This window comes from Bos mutus, chromosome 13 (assembly GCF_027580195.1).
Source record: "Bos mutus isolate GX-2022 chromosome 13, NWIPB_WYAK_1.1, whole genome shotgun sequence".
NCBI lineage: Eukaryota > Metazoa > Chordata > Mammalia > Artiodactyla > Bovidae > Bos > Bos mutus.
The window spans coordinates 59,622,768-59,641,395 of record NC_091629.1 but is presented as its reverse complement, the minus strand read 5'-3'; the positions used below and the strand labels follow the sequence as shown (position 1 = coordinate 59,641,395).

At 39.9% G+C, this 18,628-nt stretch overlaps 1 protein-coding gene across 8 annotated transcripts in view; it reads left to right on the top strand.

Annotated features, from left to right (window-relative positions):
* Positions 1–18,628, top strand: part of ODAD2 (outer dynein arm docking complex subunit 2) — a 167,181-nt gene that overhangs the window by 27,167 nt on the left and 121,386 nt on the right. For all 8 annotated transcript variants that reach the window (XM_070381801.1, XM_070381802.1, XM_070381806.1 and 5 more), the window contains 2 exons: positions 1,791–1,987; positions 11,941–12,039. In XM_070381801.1, coding sequence (XP_070237902.1) covers positions 1,791–1,987; positions 11,941–12,039 — 296 coding nt within the window. The remainder of the gene's footprint in view (positions 1–1,790; positions 1,988–11,940; positions 12,040–18,628) is intronic.

The following is an 18,628-nucleotide window of genomic DNA, read 5'->3' as shown; positions in this document are numbered from 1 at the left end:
TCCACATATCTTTTTACGAGTTTCTAGCTTATGTCCATTTTATTAAGAGAAAGTATTTTATATGATTCCAGTTCTTTTAAATTTGTGGATGTTTGTTTTATGGCTTACAATTTGGTCAGTTTGGTGGACTTTTCCTTGTGCTTTCGAGAAGAATGTGTTTTCTGCTGCTGTGTGTGGTGTGTTCCGTAAATGTCAGTTACATTCAGGTGGTTGATAGTTTTCCTCAGGTCTTTTATATTCTTATTAAGTTTTGTTTTGCTCACTTTGTTGATTTCTGAGAGGGGAGTTTTGAAGTTTCCTAATTGTGGATTTATCTGTTTTTCCTGTTCTATTTCTGCTTTATGTCTTTTGAAATTCTATTGTGAACATAATTAGAATTGGGTGGTAATTGGCTCTGTCATTGTGTGTCTCTCTCTTTACCTCTGATAATATTATTTGTTTTGAAGTCCCTTTTTGTCTGATTGTCTAATGTCTAATATAGGCATTTCTGCTTTGATTCTCGATTTCATAGAATATTTTTCTTCAGCCTTTTACTTATAATGTATTTATACCTTTATATATAAAGTGGTTTCTTTTAGACTACAAATAGTTAGGTTTTCCTTTTACGTCCAATGTGATGAGTTCTTTTAATTGAAGTCTTTAAATCACTTTCATTTAAAGTTCCTACTGATAGAGTTAAATTACATTTACTATTTTGCTATTTGCTTTTATTAGTGTCATTTATTCCTTGTCTCCTTTTATTCTTCCCCTTTTGGATTAATTGAACTTTTAGAAATGATTCCATTTTATTTATGCTATTAGTTCATCAGTTGTGCTACTTTTTAGAAGTATCTCACTTGGGCATATATGTCTCTAATTTATAGAGTGTGCCTTGGAACAATATTTTACAGTTTTACCACTAGTCTAAGAACCTTACAAGTGGCTTCAAATGCCACTCCCAGTCCTTTGTACTATTGTAGTCATGAATTTTACTTCAACATGCTAGTAACATGTTGTTGTTACTAGTAACAACATGTGGTTACTAGTAACATATGTGGTGTGGTAACCTCTCACCACAATGAGTCTTTTATATTTATTTTTATCATTTCAGCATTATTCTATGTAGATCCATGTTCTGTGTAGTATGAGATTCCTTCTGACTGAAGAGCTCCATGAACAATTTTTATCCTAGGTCTTTCTGATAATGAATTCTCTCAGCTTTTCTTCATCTGTGAATGTCTATTTTATCCTTATTTTCAAAAGATTTTTTTCCCTCTGTATAGAATTTTGAGTTGAGAGGATGTGAATTTTTTCCCTTTTCATCACCTTAACTGTATCCCTCCCTTGTCTTCTGGATTGCATTGTCTCTGATGAGAAGTGTATTTTAATTGTTATGTTTCTTCTTCTGTCTATAAAGTGTCTTCAGTTTCTAGCTACCTGCAAGATGATCTCTTTATCCTTGGTCTCAGCAATTTGACTAAGATGCATCTCAGCCTTTATAGGGTTTGAGTATAATTTTTTTCAGGTGGTGGTGAGGAGTGAGTCAATCCAGCCCTGCTGCAGTATCTGTGTGGGCTGCTTAAGAGCTGTGAGTTTAGGATCATCCCATTACTGTCAGCCTAACTCCAGTAGAGGGCTTAGTCTTGAAGTTGTCCAGATTCAATTTGTGTTGCTAAGCAACACAAGTTAGAGCATCTTGAGACATCTTGAATTTATCACCAGGGTGGTGAATTTTCAGATAGCATGAGATAATTCAGAAACAGTATCATTATAAAAATACGCTCTTTTTTTATTTTTTTTATTAATTGAAGGAAATTAAATTCAGTGAACAACCACAAAAGGATCAGCCTAATGAGGCACCTAAGGAGGAAGTGGCCATTACACACAAAGCTAGTGTTACTTCCCGCAAGAGTACACAGGAGAAGAACCGAATTAACCTGGGAAGGAGTCAACTGACCAAGAGATTGGAGCCAAGTTTAAACTGGAGGACCAGTGTCAGTTCCAAAGAGTAGGTAGATATTAACGTAATGGGTTTTCTGATATATACTTCCCTACCACATGTTTATCTAACTTTTCACATAACTTCATTTCACTGGAGGAAAATACATAGTATATACATACACCTCCCTCCAAAGTAATTACAGGTTGGTTCCCTTTTCCCCTCTTCATGTTCCAAGAAGAAAGATTTGACATCAAACTGGGTTTGTGTACAGAGGACCATGGAAGGAGAGCACAATTCACTTTCATGTGGTTGGTGAGTCAGGGCAAATAACAAATGAAAATGATGATAAAACACATGGAGGAATCTCATGGGGGAATGTAAACATTGTGGTAGGGACCTGATTAAGTAGTGTTAAATTATGTGATTAAATATAAAATCAGGAGGCAGTCCTAAGATGGTGGAGGAATAGGAAAGTGGTCTCCTGACCACTTTCTCCCCCACAAATTCATTGAAAGATCATTTGAACACTGAGAAAATTCCACAAAACAACTTCTGAATACTGGTGGAGGACATCAGGCACCTGGAAAGGCAGTCCATTGTCTTCAAAAGGAGGTAGGATAAAATATAAAAGATAAAAAGAGAGACAAAAGAGTTAGGGACGGATACCCATGCTAGGAGGGAGTCGTGAAGAAGGAGAAGTATCCAAACATCAGGAAACCCTCTCAGTGGCAGGTCTAAGGGGAGTTTTGGAATCTCAGAGGGCAACATAACTGGGAGGAAAAAATAAATAAATAAAACCCACAGATTACGTGCCTAACTACAACTCCCAGCAGAGAAGTAGCCCAGACGCTCGCATCTGCCACCAGCAAGTGGGGGCTGAACAGGGAGGCACAGGCTGTATTGCTTAGGTTAAGGACCAGGCCTGAATGCCCTGAGGGCAATCTGAGGGAGCTAATGTGAGATAGCAACCCAAACTGTGGGATAGCCAGAGAGAGAAAAAAAAGAAAGCGTGTGAGAGAGAGAACTTTCCCACAAAAAGCTCTAACCTAAGGCACTGCCAGGCTGCTCACAGAACAAAGGACTGAGTGAATACCAAAGAAGAGCTAGCTGGCTGCAGACAAGCCCATCTCCCACTGGAGGCAGAGAGGCAGGTGGGCGGCAGCCAGAGCCAGCAAGGGGCAATCTCTGCCCGCGATGGCATTCTCTACCAAACTGTGAGCAGGCTCCCAGTTGCTAACCAAGTCTTCCTGAGATCCTGGACGGTTGACATCCACCAGGAAGGTTGCAGCCAGTGATCAGCTCCCTAAAGGAGACACACAGCACACCTGAGACAGCGCTCCCGCTGTGCACCCAGGAAACAGAGCAGCTGGGACAGGGGAGGAGATAAGACACACTTGGGGAGAGTGCACTTGCCAAGCACCTTTTTGCCTGAGCTGCTTGGACCTGGGAAGGGCACAGAACACAGGCCCAACTGAGTCTGTGCCTTTGTGGAGTACCCGAGAACCTGAACCTGAGTGGCTTAGACCTGGGAAGTGCATACAACCCAGGGCCTGCTTTAGATAGTTCCCCTGCCAAGCAACCTGGAGCTTGAGCAGTGTAGACTGCAAAGGCACACATTCCGTGAATGGGGGCAAACCCACTGTGGCCCAGACACTGTGAGCGCTCCCTACACACACCAGTGATATTTGTTTGCAGTGTTACTCCCTCCCCACAGCACAATTGAACAAGTGAGCCTAAATAAGTGACCACCTCCACCCCCTTGTGTCAGAGCGGAAACTAGACACTGAAGAGACTTGCAAACAGAAGAAGCCAAAATAAACAAAGTGACAGGTGCAACAGATTAAAACCCTATAGTTAGCACCTACTACATTGGAAGGGGCCTGTAGGCCTTGAGAAGAAGTATAAGCTGGAACAAGGAACTATCTGAAACTGAACTGACCCCATACTACCCACAACAGCTCTAGAGAAATTCCTAGATATATTTTACTATTATCATTTTTTAATTAAAAAAATAAATTTATTTTTAAGCCCTTTCAGTTAAGTTCAGTTCAGTTGCTCAGTCGTGTCCGACTCTTTGTGACCCCATGAATCGCAGCACGCCAGCCCTCCCTGTCCATCACCAACTCCCGGAGTTCACCCAGACTCATGTCCATCGAGTCAGTGATGCCATCCAGCCATGTCATCCTCTGTCGTCCCCTTCTCCTCCTGCCCCAATCCCTCCCAGCATCAGAGTCTTTTCCAATGAGTCAACTCTTCGCATGACGTGGCCAAAGTACTGGAGTTTCAGCTTTAGCATCATTCCTTCCAAAGAAATCCCAGGGCTGATCTCCTTCAGAATGGACTGGATGGATCTCCTTGCAGTCCAAGGGACTCTCAAGAGCCTTCTCCAACACCACAGTTCAATAGCATCAATTCTTCGGCACTCAGCTTTCTTCACAGTCCAACTCTCACATCCATACATGACCATTGGAAAAACCATAGCCTTGACTAGACAGACCTTTGTTGGCAAAGTAATGTCTCTGCTTTTCAATATGCTGTCTAGGTTGGTCATAACTTTTCTTCCAAGAAGTAAGCATCTTTTAAAGCCCTTTATTACTCCTTTAATTTTCATTTTTATAGCCTGCTATTACCTTGACAAAAAAGACCCTATTTTTAAAGCAAATTTCATATATATTTTAAATTATTTTTTGTGATTTTGTTTTGTATTTTTACTATTGTATTTTTGAGAGTCTAACCTCTACTCTAGATTTTTAATCTTTGCTTTTTGTTATTTGTTATCAATTTTGTACCTTTAAGAATCCAATCTTCAGTACCCATTTTTACTTAGGTGTGTGATTACTGGCTTGATTGCCCTCTCCCTCTGACTTTCCTTTTTCTCCCCCAGGTCACCTCTATCTCCTCCCTCCCCTTTCTCTTCTTTACCCAGTGCTGTGAATCTCTTTGGATATTCTGGGCTATGGAGAACACTTAGGGAACTGATTACTGGCTAGATCTGTCTCTCTCCTTTTAACTCCCCCTCTTCTCCTCCTGGTCATCTCTCCTTTCTCTCTCTTCTCTTCTCTGTGTAACTCAGTGAACCTTTCTGGGTGTTCCAGCCTGTGGAGAGCACATAGGGAATTGATTACTGGCTACATTGCTCTCCCCCCTTTTGATTCCTCCTCTTCTCCTCCTGGTCACCTCTATCTCCCTCATCCCTCTTCTCTTCTGTATGTAACTCTGCAAACCTCTCTGGGTGTCCCTCACTGTGGAGAATCTTTTCTCCATTAACCTAGATGTTTTATCATTGGTGTGGTATGGATGGAGAAGTCTTGAAGCTACTGTAAGAATAAGACTGAAAAACCGGAGGCAGGAGGCTTAAATCCAAAACTTGATAACACGAGAAAACTCCTGACTCCAGGGAACATTAATTGACAAGAGCTCATCCAAAAGCCTCCATACCTACACTGAAACAAAGCTCCACCCAAGAGCCAACAAGTTCCAGAGCAAGACATACCATGCTAATTCTCCAGCAGTGCAGGAACATAGCCCTAAGCATTAATATACAGGCTGCCCAAAGTCACATCAAACCTATAGACACCTCAAAACTCACTACTGGACACTTCATTGCACTCCAGAGAGAAGAAATCCAGCTCCACCCACCAGAACACTGATGCAAGCTTCCCTAACCAGGAAACCTTGACAAGCCACTCGTCCAATCCCACCCACAGGGAGGAACCTCCACAATAAAGAGGAACCACAAACTTCCAGCATACAGAAAGGCCACCCCAAACATAGCAATCTAAACAAGATGAAAAGGAAGAGAAATATTCAGCAGGTAAAGGAACAAGATAAATGCCCACCAAACCAAACAAAAGAGGAGGAGATAGGGAATCTACCTGAAAAAGAAATCAGAATAATGATAGTAAAAATGATCCAGAATTTTGAAAACAAAATGGAGTTACAGATAAACAGTCTGGAAACAAGGATTGAGAAGATGCAAGAAAAGTTTAACAAGGACCTAGAAGAAATAAAAAAGAGTCAATCAATAATGAATAATGCAATAACTGAGATCAAAAACACTCTGGAGGGAACCAACAGTAGAATAACCGAGGCAGAAGATAGAATAAGTGAGGTGGAAGATAGAATGGTGGAAATAAATGAAGCAGAGAGGAAAAAAGAGAAAAAGAATAAAAAGAAATGAGGACAACCTCAGAGACCTCTGGGACAATGTCAAATGCCCCAACATTCGAATCATAGGAGTCCCAGAAGAAGAACACAAAAAGAAAGGCCATGAGAAAATACTTGAGGAGATAATAGTTGAAAACTTCCCTAAAATGGGGAAGGAAATAGCCACCCAAGTCCAAGAAACCCAGAGAGTCCCAAATAGGATAAACCCAAGGTGAAACACCCCAAGACACATTTTAATAAAATTAATGAAGATCAAACACAAAGAACAAATGTTAAAAGCAGCAAGGGAAAAACAACAAATAACACACAAGGGGATCCCCATAAGAATAACAGGTGATCTTTCAATAGAAACTCTTCAGGCCAGAAGGGAATGGCAGGACATACTTAAAGTGATGAAAAAGAAAAACCTACAACCCAGATTACTGTACCCAGCAAGGATCTCATTCAAATATGAAGGAGAAATCAAAAGCTTTACAGACAAACAAAAGCTGAGAGTATTCATCATCACCAAGCCAGCTCTTCAACAAATGCTAAAGGATCTTCTATAGACAGGAAACACAGAAAGGCTTTATAAACTCGAACCCAAAACGAAGTAAATGGTAACGGGATCATACTTATCAATAATTACCTTAAATGTAAATGGGTTGAATGCCCCAACCAAAAGACAAAGACTGGCTGAATGGATACAAAAACAAGACCCCTATATATGCTGCCTACAAGAGAACCACCTCAAAACAAGGGACACATACAGACTGCAAGTGAAGGGCTGGAAAAAGATATTTCACACAAATGGAGACCAAAAGAAAGCAGGAGTAGCAATACTCATATCAGATAAAATAGACTTTGAAATAAAGACTGTGAAAAGAGACAAAGAAGGACACTACATAATGATCAAAGGGTCAATCCAAGAAGAAGATATAACGATTATAAATATATATGCACCCAACATAGGAACACCACAATATGTAAGACAAATGCTAACAAGTATGAAAGGGGAAATTAATGGTAACACAATAGTGGGAGACTTTAATACCCAACTCATACCTATGGATAGATCAACTAAACAGAAAATTAGCAAGGAAACACAAACTTTAAATGATACAATGGACCAGTTAGACCTAATTGATGTCTGTAGGACATTTCACCACAAAACAATGAATTTCACCTTTTGCTCAAGTGCACACAGAACCTTCTCCAGGATAGACCACATCTTGGGCCTTAAATCTAGCCTTTGTAAATTTAAAAAAAAGTGAAATCATTCCAAGCATCTTTTCTGATCACAATGCAGTAATATTAGATGTCAACTACTGGAAAAATATTAAAAATACAAACATATGAAGGCTAAACAATACACTTCTGAATAAACAACAAATCACAGAGGAAATCAAAAAAGAAATAAAAAATCAAAATATGCATAGAAATGAATGAAAATGAAAACATAACAATCCAAAACCTATGGGATTCAGTAAAAGCAGTGCTAAGGGGAAGGTTCATAGCAATACAAGCTTACTGCAAGAAACAAGAGAAAAGTCAAATAAATAACTAATTCTACACCTAAAGCAACTAGAAAAGGAAGAAATGAAGAACCCCAGGGTTAGTAGAAGGAAAGAAATCATAAAAATCAGGGCAGAAATAAATGAAAAAGAAACAAAGGAGACCATAACCAAAATCAACAGAGCTAAAAGCTGGTTCTTTGAGAAGATAAATAGACAAACCATTAGCCAGACTCATCAAGAAAAAAAGGGAGAAGAATCAAATCAGAAATTAAAGTGGAGAAATCACAACAGACAACACAGAAATACAAAAGATCATAAGAGACTACTATCAGCAAATATATGCCAATAAAATGGACAACTTGGAAGAAATGGACAAATTCTTAGAAAAGTGGAACTTTTCAAAACTGAACCAGGAAGAAATAGAAAATCTTAACAGACCCATCACAAGCACAGAAATCAAAACTGTAATCAGAAATCTTCTAGCAAACAAAAGCCCAGGACCAGATGACTTCACAGCTGAATTCTACCAAAAATTTAGAGAAGAGATAACACCTATCCTATGCAAACTCTTCCAGAAAATTTCAGAGAAAGGTAAACTTCTAAACCCATTCTGAGTCCACCATCACCCTAATACCAAAACCAGACAAAGATGCCACAAAAAAGAAAACTACAGGCCAATATCACTGAACATAGATGCAAAAATCCTTAACAAAATTCTAGCAAACAGAATCCAAAAACATATTAAAAAGATCATACATCATGACCAAGTGGGCTTTATCCCAGGGATGCAAGGATTCTTTAATATCTGCAAATCAATCATTGTGATACACCACATTAACAAATTGACAGATTAAAAACCATATGATTATCTCAATAGATGCAGAGAAGGCCTTTGACAAAATTCAGCATCCATTTATGATAAAAACCCTCCAGAAGGAATAGAAGGAACATACCTCAACAAAATAAAAGCCATATATGATAAACCCACAGCAAACATTATCCTCAGTGGTGAAAAATTGAAAGCATTTCCCCCAAATTCAGGAACAAGACAAGGGTGCCCACTCTTACCACTACTATTCAACATAGTTTTGGAAGTTTTAGCCACATCAATCAGAGAAGAAAAGAAATAAAAGGAATCCAGATTGGAAAAGAAGAAGTAAAACTCTCACTGTTTGCAGATGACATGATCCTCTACATAGAAAACCCTAAAGACTCCACCAGAAAATTACTAGAGCTAGTCAATGAATATAGTAAAGTTGCAGGATATAAAATTAACACACAGAAATCCCTTGCATTCCTATACACTAACAATCAGAAAACAGAAAGAGAAATTAAGGTAACAATTCCATTCACCATTGCAACAAAAAGAATAAAATACTTAGGAATAAATCTACCTAAAGAAACAAAAGACCTATATATAGAAAACTATAAAACACTGGTGAAAGAAATCAAAGATGACACAAATAGATGGAGAAATATACCATGTTCATGGATTGGTAAAATCAATATGGTGAAAATGAGTATACTACCCAAAGCAATCTATAGATTCAGTGCCGTCCCTATCAACCTACCAACAGTATTTTCCAGAGAAATAGAACAAATAATTTCACAATTTGTATGGAAATACAAAAAAATCTCAAATAGCCAAAGCAATCTTGAGAAAGAAGAATGGAACTGGAGGAATCAACCTGGCTGACTTCAGACTATACTACAAAGCTACAGTCATCAAGACAGTATGGTACTGGCACAAAGACAGAAATATAGATCAATGGAATGAAATAGAAAGCCCAGAGATAGATCCACACACTTAAGGACACCTTATCTTTGACAAAGGAGGCAAGAATATACAGTGGAGAAAATACAATCTCTTTAACAAGAGGTGCTGGGAAAACTGGTCAAGCACTTGTAAAAGAATGAAACTAGAACACTTTCTAACACCATACACAAAAATAAATTCAAAATGGATTAAAGATATAAATGTAAGATCAGAAACTATAAAACTCCTAGAGGAGAACATAGGCAAAACACTCTCCAACATACATCACAGCGGGATCCTCTATGACTCACCTCCCAGAGTAATGGAAATAAAAGCAAAGATAAACAAATGGGACCTAAGTAAACTTAAATGCTTTTGCACAACGAAGGAAACTATAAGCAAGGTGAAAAGACAGCCTTCAGAATGGGAGAAAATAATAGCAAATGAAGCAACTGACAAAGAATTAATCTCAAAAATATACAAGCAGCTCCTGCAGCTCAATTCCAGAAAAATAAATGACCCAATCAAAAAATGGGCCAAAGAACTAAACAGACATTTTTCCAAAGAAGACATACAGATGGCTAACAAACACATGAAAAGATGCTCAGCATCGCTCATTATCAGAGAAATGCAAATCAAAACCACAATGAGGTACCATCTCACGGCAGTCAGAATGGCTGCCATCAAAAAGTCTACAAACAATAAATGCTGGAGAGGGTGTGGAGAAAAAGGAACCCCCTTACACTGTTGGTGCAAACTAGTACATCCACTATGGAGAACAGTGTGGAGATGCCTTAAAAAAACGAAATAGAACTGCCATATGACCCAGCAGTCCCACTGCTGGGCATACACACTGAGGAAACCAGATTTGAAAGAGACAATGTTCATCTTGTTCATCGCAGCACTGTTTACAATAGCCAGGATATGGAAGCAACCTAGATGTCCATCGGCAGATGAATGGATAAGGAAGCTGTGGTACATATACACAATGGAGTATTACTCAGCCATTAAAAAGAATGCATTTGAATCAGTTCTAATGAGGTGGATGAAACTGGAGCCTATTATACAGAGTGAAGTCAGTCAGAAAGAAAAACACCAATACAGTATACTAACGCATATATATGGAATTTAGAAAGATGGTTAACGATGACCCTGTATGTGAGACAGCAAAAGAAACACAGATGTAAAGAATAGTCTTTTGGACTCAATGGGAGAAGGCAAGGGTGGGATGATTTGAGAGGGTAGTGTTGAAACGTGTATATTATCATATGTGAAGCGGATTGCTGGTCCAGGTTCGATACATGAGATGGGGTGCTCAGGGCTGGTGCCCTGGGATGACCAGTGGTGGGAGGGGGGTTCTGGATGGGGAACACATGTGCACCCATAGCTGATTCATGTCGATGTATGGCAAAAACTGCTACAATAATGTAAAGTAATTAGCTTCCAATTAAATAAATTAGTTAAAAAAATAAAAAATCATGTGAAGTTAATTAGGGGAAACTTCATAGCGGTGGTACCATGTGTATTAAGAGAACTTTAAATGAATACTATAAAAAGGATAAAATCTGAAACATGTGACAGGCCTGAGTAAAGTGGACACTGGTTTTATGAAAGTCTGAAATGTACTTGCCTGGAGAATCCCAGGGACAGCAGAGCCTGGTGGGCTGCTGTCTATGGGGTCGCACAGAGTCGGACACGACTGAAGCGACTTAGCAGCAGCAGCAGCAGCTCCATTCAGGACCCTTTGTAAATTGGTGCCAAAGCAAAGAATAAAGGCCAATGTTGCCAACACCAAAGCAGTCAGAAGCACCTAGAGCACTTTGTGAAGTTTTAGCAAATGGGTTACAAGTTTCAGTGTATTTTTAGTGTTCCATGTTGTCCCCTTATTAAGAACGGGCTCCCTACTGGTCATGTGGGGACCCTCACCTATAGGGATTCCAAGAAGCACAGGTGATTGTATTTTGGACACAGACTCAGAGAGCTGAGAGAGGGGAGACTTGTGGGAGGTGAGACACCTTGCTCCTCTGATTCTCCCTGATTTGCGGGTATTTGACCTTGTGGCTCTCTTTGAAAGGGTGAGTCTGAAAATGATAAGTGTTTGGGCTCATCTGTTAACTGGGGGATGAATTATAAAATACTGCTTTTTCCATGTGCTCACTTTTTTTTCAGTTAAGAATTTACTAAACAAGGATTTAATGCAAACCAGTATATTCCAAAAAGTATACTAAGCTTGAGAATGTCCAGAAAATCGACACAGGCCCTGCTGTGATGTTGGGTGGGCAAGGAGAACACAGGCAGTTGGGACTCAGGGTAGAAGACATAGACTGAAGGACCTTTCCAGTGATAGCAACCTGTGAAGACCTGTTTCTGGCCAAAGAAATATTGGACAAGTGTTTCTCCATTATATAAAATTCATGGCTCTGCTTGCAGGACAGGACAGAAGGGACCTCTCAGGTGTCAGATGAGACTGAAACTCATAGTCATTCTCTGTCAGGAAAACATATCATTTGGGTGCATGATAATGATGGAATATTTGTACACATTTATATTTTTAATATTCTATTAGCATAAAGTAATTAATATAATTAATATTTCTTTAGGAGCAGAAATACACTAAGAGACACCCAAGTAGAAAAACATGGAGGAAAACTTGAAAAGTCCAGATCATCTGTTTCACCTGGAAGAGCACAGTTAATTCGGTGAGTTTCTATTAACGTGTGCGTTCTCAGTCATGTCCAACTGTTTGCGACCCTATGGACTGCAGCCCAGTAGGCTTCTTTGTCCATGGGATTCTCCAGGCAAGAATACTGGAGTGGGTTGCCATTTCTTCTCCAGAGGATCTTCTCGACCTGCAGATTGAACCCATGTCTTCTGAGTCTCCTGAATTGCAAACAGATTCTTTACCACTTGAGGATCAGTTCTTTAAAGCCACTCCTACATAACAGCTAGTTAATACTGGTTAATGGTGCTTTACTTTCACATTAGGGTCTTATGATATCTATACTGATATAGTAGAAATGCTGTAAGAAGGGTAATAATGGGTTTCTTTAAATATATAGGATAATTTTCAATGTGGAGCTATTTTGGGGATAAAGTAGAAATTAATAGCTTTATTGCTTGGCCAGACAAAGAGGGGTACAGTGGGCTTCTGCCCCAGAAAACTGTATGTCCCTAATGTGGAATTAAATACAGTGATCTACTGGTATTAGCTAACTGTTTGTAAACACATATATTTAATGCAAAAAGCAGTTAACTGCAAAAAGCTGTTAACTGCATGTGTGTTCAGTTGCTCAGTCATGTTCAACTCTTTACAGCCCTTTGGACTGTAGACTGCCAGGCTCCTCTGTCCATGGGATTTTTCAGGCAAAATACTGGAGTGGATCGCCATTTCCCACTCCAGGAGATCTTCCCAACCCAGGGAATGGTAGCAAAACAGGACTCTTAGCTAATCTCTTGCCTCTGTCATAGCAAAATCGTCATCTTTCTGAGCCTTACTTACTGATCACCAATGGCTCTGCTAATTCTAAAGTGACATATGTAATTTCTCATTAAAACAGCCATTAGTCGAAAACCAACTGTTAAGCTTCTTACCCAGTTTTCAGTTTGACAATAAAAGTGACATATCTGGGGAGAAAGTTCAGCTGCTTTTAAGTTTGGGAGGCAGGGAGAAATGGCAGGAATTTCATATTATAAAATTTGCACAGTTCAAAAGAAAACAAACTTTAAGACACTCTAAAACATATATGCCATCTTGGAAAGTTAGGAATAATAAATTATTCAAATTTTGACAATTCTTAAAAAATTCTTACTTTGAAATATTTGTAGAGTCACAGAAAGTTGCAGAGATAGTGCAGAGAGATCCCATACGCCCTTCACCTAGTTCCCCCCAACAGTTAAATCCTGCATTTTGCATAACTACTGTACAAGATCAAAACCAAGAAATTAACATTGGTACAATGTATATGTGTTTTGCTATATCACTGTTCACTGAACCCAGGGTAGGCAACAAGCAAAGCTGGAAGAAAATGTAAGGAATCGTAGAAACTGCAGACACGTTTATTCTCTCCTGACTGGCATAGCAGCTGTAGCAGCAGACACGCTGTATTCTCTTGTGGTTGACCCAGCAGACACAGCCATAACACGTCCCTAACGCGGCCATAACATGGCTGTAACACAGACATAAGGCAGCCTCCAGGGCTTTTCGGGTATCAGAGCAGAAGTGGCCCACGGCCAAGTGGGTACATCATGATACGGGTGTGCAGTGCTGTAAGTGATGTCAGCTGTCACATAACCATGTATTTATAAAACGTGGGGCAAGAGTGAGAGGCTGTGGGGCAAGAGAGCCTGACCACCACCATCTTGGCTAATTTGCTCTTTCCCTCCATTGGGACAATGCATAGTTCAGTGTCATTTTATCATGTGTAATTTGTTATGGTGACCGTGGCAACCAGGCTAGAGAACTGTTCACCCCATACGTGTCCTCCGGCTACCCTGTTATGGTCACAACCACTTTTGTTCCCCCATAATCCCCACTTCCTAGCAACAGTCATCTGCTTTCATAATTTTGTCATTTTGGACTGCCGTATAGATAGATTCATATGTTGTTTTTATATTGACTTATTTTCCAACACCATAATACCCTTGAGATCCACCTAATTGTTGCATGCATTTTGCTGAGTGGCATTCCATTGTATGGATATACCACAGCTTTTAAAGTTTTTCATGTATTAAGGCACATTTTAGCTGTTTGCAGCTTTTGGCTTTTAAAAATAAAACTGCTATAAACAATCACATACAGGTTTTTGTACAGATGAAAGTTTTTATTCCCCTAGGGTAAATGCCCAGTTGCTGATATATATGGTAATTGTGTTTTTAGCTTTTTAGGAAACTAGCTTTTCCAGAGTGGTGGCACCATTTTGTGTTCCCACCAGTGATGTATGAGAGACTCAGTTCCCCTCATCCTCGCCAATATTTGGTTTTGTTGTTTTATTTTAGCTGTCCTAAAATCTGTGCAGTGACAGCTTATTGCAGTCTTTGCATTTCCCTAATGGCTCATGATGTTAATATCTTGTCATGAACTTATTGCTATCTGTTTACGCTCTTCAGTGAAATGTCTGTCTATATCTTTTGCTCATTTTTAATTGAATCATTTGTTTTTCAAAATGTTGAGTTTTGAGAGTTCTTCATCTATCTCTCTATGATATCCTTCATTGTATATGTTAGTTTGCAGGTATTTTCTCCCTCTCTGTACCTTGTCTTTTCCTCCTCTTAATAGGGCCTCTGGGAGAACAGTTTTTGATGAAGTCTGATTTATTAGTTTTTCTTCTGTGGATTGTGCTTTTGATGTCATGTCTAAGAACTCTTCATGAAGCCCTTGATCCTGAAGATTATCTCCAATGATTTTTTCCTAAAAGTTGTAATAATTTTACATTTAAGGCTGGTATTCATTTTGAGTTTAATTTTATATAAAATTTATATATACATCAAGATTCTTTTTTGTAACCTACTGATGTTCAGTGTTTTCACCTTAGTCAAGCATCAGGTGGGTGTACTCGGGGCTATTTCTGAGTCTCCATTCTGTTCAGCTAATTTTTATATCTAGCCCTAGCACACAATCTTGATAGCACACAATCTTGATTATTATAGCTCTATAGTTATTCTTGAAATCTGGTAAAGTGATTCCTCTCCCTTTATTATTTTATCCCAAAATTGTTTTGAGTTATTCTACTTATTTTCCTTTCCACATACATTTTAGAATGATCATGCTAAAAAAAAAAAAAACTTACTGAAGATTTTAATCTGTGGAGTTGGAGAAGACTCTTGAGAGTCCCTTGGATTGCAAGGAGATCAAAACAGTCAATCCTAAAGGAAAACAATCCTGAATATTCATTGGAAGAACTGATGCTGAAACCGAAACTCCAGTACTTTGGCCACCTGATGCGAAGAGCTGACTCATTAGAAAAGACCTGATACTGGGAAAGGCTGAAGGCAGGAAGAGAAGGGGACAACAGAAGAAAGATGGTTGGATGGCATCACCAACTCAATGCTATGCTATGCTAAGTCACTTAAGTCGTGTCCAACTCTGTGCGACCCCATAGATGGCAGCCACCAGGCTCCCCCGTCCCTGGGATTCTCCAGGCAAGAACACTGGAGTGGGTTGCCATTTCCTTCTCCAATGCATGAAAGTGAAAAGTGAAAGCGAAGTCGCTCAGTCGTATCCGACTCCTAGCGACCCCATGGACTGCAGCCTACCAGGCTCCTCCGTCCATGGGATTTTCCAGGCAAGAGTACTGGAGTGGGGTGCCATTGCCTTCTCCAACCAACTCAATGGACATGAGTTTAAGCAAGCTCTGAGAGATGGTGAAAGACAGGGAAGCTTGACGTACTACAGTCCATGCAGTTGCAGAGTCAGACACAGCTGAGTGACTGAACAACAACAACTGAAGATTTTGATAGAAGTTACATTGAAACCCTATCTCAATTTTGAGAAAATTGATATCTTTACTGTGTAGACTGTATGACTGTTTATTTAAGGCTTTGGTTTCTTTCACCAGCAGTTTCTAATTTTCAGCATAAAAGTCCAGTACATGTTTTGTTAGATTTACATCCAGAAGTAGAAACACCAGTACTGTTAACTATCAATGATCAAGGTAAAAGTCCTTCCTTCCTTTTTCTTAGTCTTAAGAGGACAGCATTCTGTCTTTCACCAGTAAGTATGATGATAGTTTTTGTGCTGCTGCTGCTGCTAAGTCGCTTCAGTCATATCTGACTCTGTGCGACCCCATAGATGGCCCCGCACCAGGCTCCGCCATCCCTGGGATTCTCCAGGCAAGAACACTGGAGTGGGTTGCTATTTCCTTCTCCAATGCACTAAAGTGAAAAGTGAAAGTGAGGTCTCTCAGTCCTGTCAGACTCTTAGCGACCCCATTGGACTGCAGCCCACCAGGCTCCTGTGTCCATAGGATTTTCCAGGCAAGAGTACTGGAGTGGGGTGCCGTTGCCTTCTCAGAGTTTATCTGCAGATATTCTTTAAGTTGAGGAAGTTCCCCGCTACTCTTGTTTTTCTGAGAGTTTTAATACCACTGAGTGTTGAATTTTGTCACATGCTTTTTCTGCATCAATTAGTATGATCATTCCATTTTTCTTCTGTAGGTTGTTACTGTAGTGGATTACACTGGTTGATTTTTGAATCCTGAAGCAGACTTGCATTCCTGGAATAAACCGCACTTGGTCCTTCTTTACATATATATAGCTTTCAGTTCAGTTCAGTCACTCAGTCATGTCCGACTCTTTGTGACCCCATGAATCGCAGCACGCCAGGCCTCCCTGTCCATCACCAACTCCCAGGGTTCACTCAAACTCATGTCCATCGAGTTGGTGATGCCATACAGCCATCTCATCCTCTGTCGTCACCTTCTCCTCCTTCCCCCAATCCCTCCCAGCATCAGGGTCTTTTCCAATCCAGCTCTTCGCGTGAGGTGGCCAAAGTATTGGAGTTTCAGCTTCAGCCTCAGTCCTTCCAATGAAGACCCAGGACTGATCTCCCTTAGAATGGACTGGTTGGATCTCCTTGCAGTCCAAGGGACTTTCAAGAGTCCTCTTCAACACCACAGTTCAAAAGCATCAATTCTTCGGTGCTCAGCTTTCTTCACAGTCCAACTCTCACATCCATACATGACCACTGGAAAAACCATAACCTTGACTAGACGAACCTTTGTTGGCAAAGGAATATCTCTGCTTTTGAATATGCTATCTAGGTTGGTCATACCTTTCCTTCCAAGGAGTAAGCATCTTTTAATTTCATGGCTGCAGTCACCATCTGCAGTGATTTTGGAGCCCCCCAAAATAAAGTCTGACACTGTTTCCCCATCTATTTGCCATGAAGTGATGGGACCAGATGCCATTATCTTCGTTTTCTGAATGTTGAGCTTTAAGCCAACTTTTCACTCTCACTTTCATCAAGAGGCTTTTGAGTTCCTCTTCACTTTCTGCCATAAGGGTGGTGTCATCTGCATATCTGAGGTTATTGATATTTCTCCTGGCAATCTTGATTCCAGCTTGTGCTTCTTCCAGCCCAGCTTTACATATATATATTTATACGTGCTTAACATTTTGTTAAGGATATTTGCATCTACACTCATGAGGGATATTCAATAGCAGTGTTTTGTTTCTGTATGTACTTCAGTTTTGATATCAGACTTCATAAAATGAGTTCAGTTCTCTTCTGTTTTCTGGAAGAGATTGTGTAAAATTCGTGTTTGTTTTTTTATGCTTGGTAGAATTCTCCAGTGAAATCATCTGAAACTGAAGACACTTGTTTTTTAAGTTATGAATTAATTCCATTAGTAGCCATGAAAGTGAAAGTGAAGTCGCTCAGTCATGTCCGACCCTTTGCGACCCCATGGGCTGTAGCCTACCAGGGTCCTCCATCCACGGGATTTTCCAGGCAAGAGTGCTGGAGTGGGTTGCCATTTCCTTCTCCAGGGGATCTTCCCAACCCAGGGATCAAACCCAGGTTGAACCCAGGTCTCCCACATTGCAGGCAGACACGTTACCATTTGAGCCACCAGGGAAGCCTGCTGCTGCTGCTGCTGCTGCTAAGTCACTACAGTCGTGTCTGACTCTGTGTGAACCCGTAGACAGCAGCCCACCAGGCTCCCCCATCCCAGGGATTCTCCAGGCAAGAATCATGTGTTTCGTATTGGTTAAGTGACAGTAATTTGTACCTTTAAAGGAATCAATTTCTTTAAATTATCAGTTTAGTCTGTGTTCAGTTGTTCATAGTTTTATTATCTTTTTGTTGTCAGCAGGATCTGAAGTGATATGCTACATCTTATTCATTTCTGATACTGGAAATTTGTGTCTTCTCTTTTTCTTTGTCAGTCTTGCTAGAGGTTTGTCAATTTTATTGATCTTTTCAAGAAGCAGTTTTTTAAATTGATTTTTCAAGTTGTTTCTGTTTTCAGTTTTGTTCATTCTTTTCTTTATTAGTTTCTTTTCTCTCTTTGCTTTGGGTTTGTTTTGCTCTTCTTTTTCTAGTTTCTTTAGATGTGAGTTTAGATTACTGAATTGAGACTTCTCTTTTCTTCAGTTCAGTTCAGTTGCTCAGTCGTGTCTGACTCTTTGAGACCCCATGGACTGGAGTGTGCCAGGCTTCCCTGTCCAGCACCAACTCCCAGAGCTTGCTCAAACTCACGTACATTGAGTTGGTGATGCCATCCAACCATCTCATCCTCTGTCGTCCCCTTCTCCTTCTGCCTTCAATCTTTCCCAGCATCGGGATCTTTT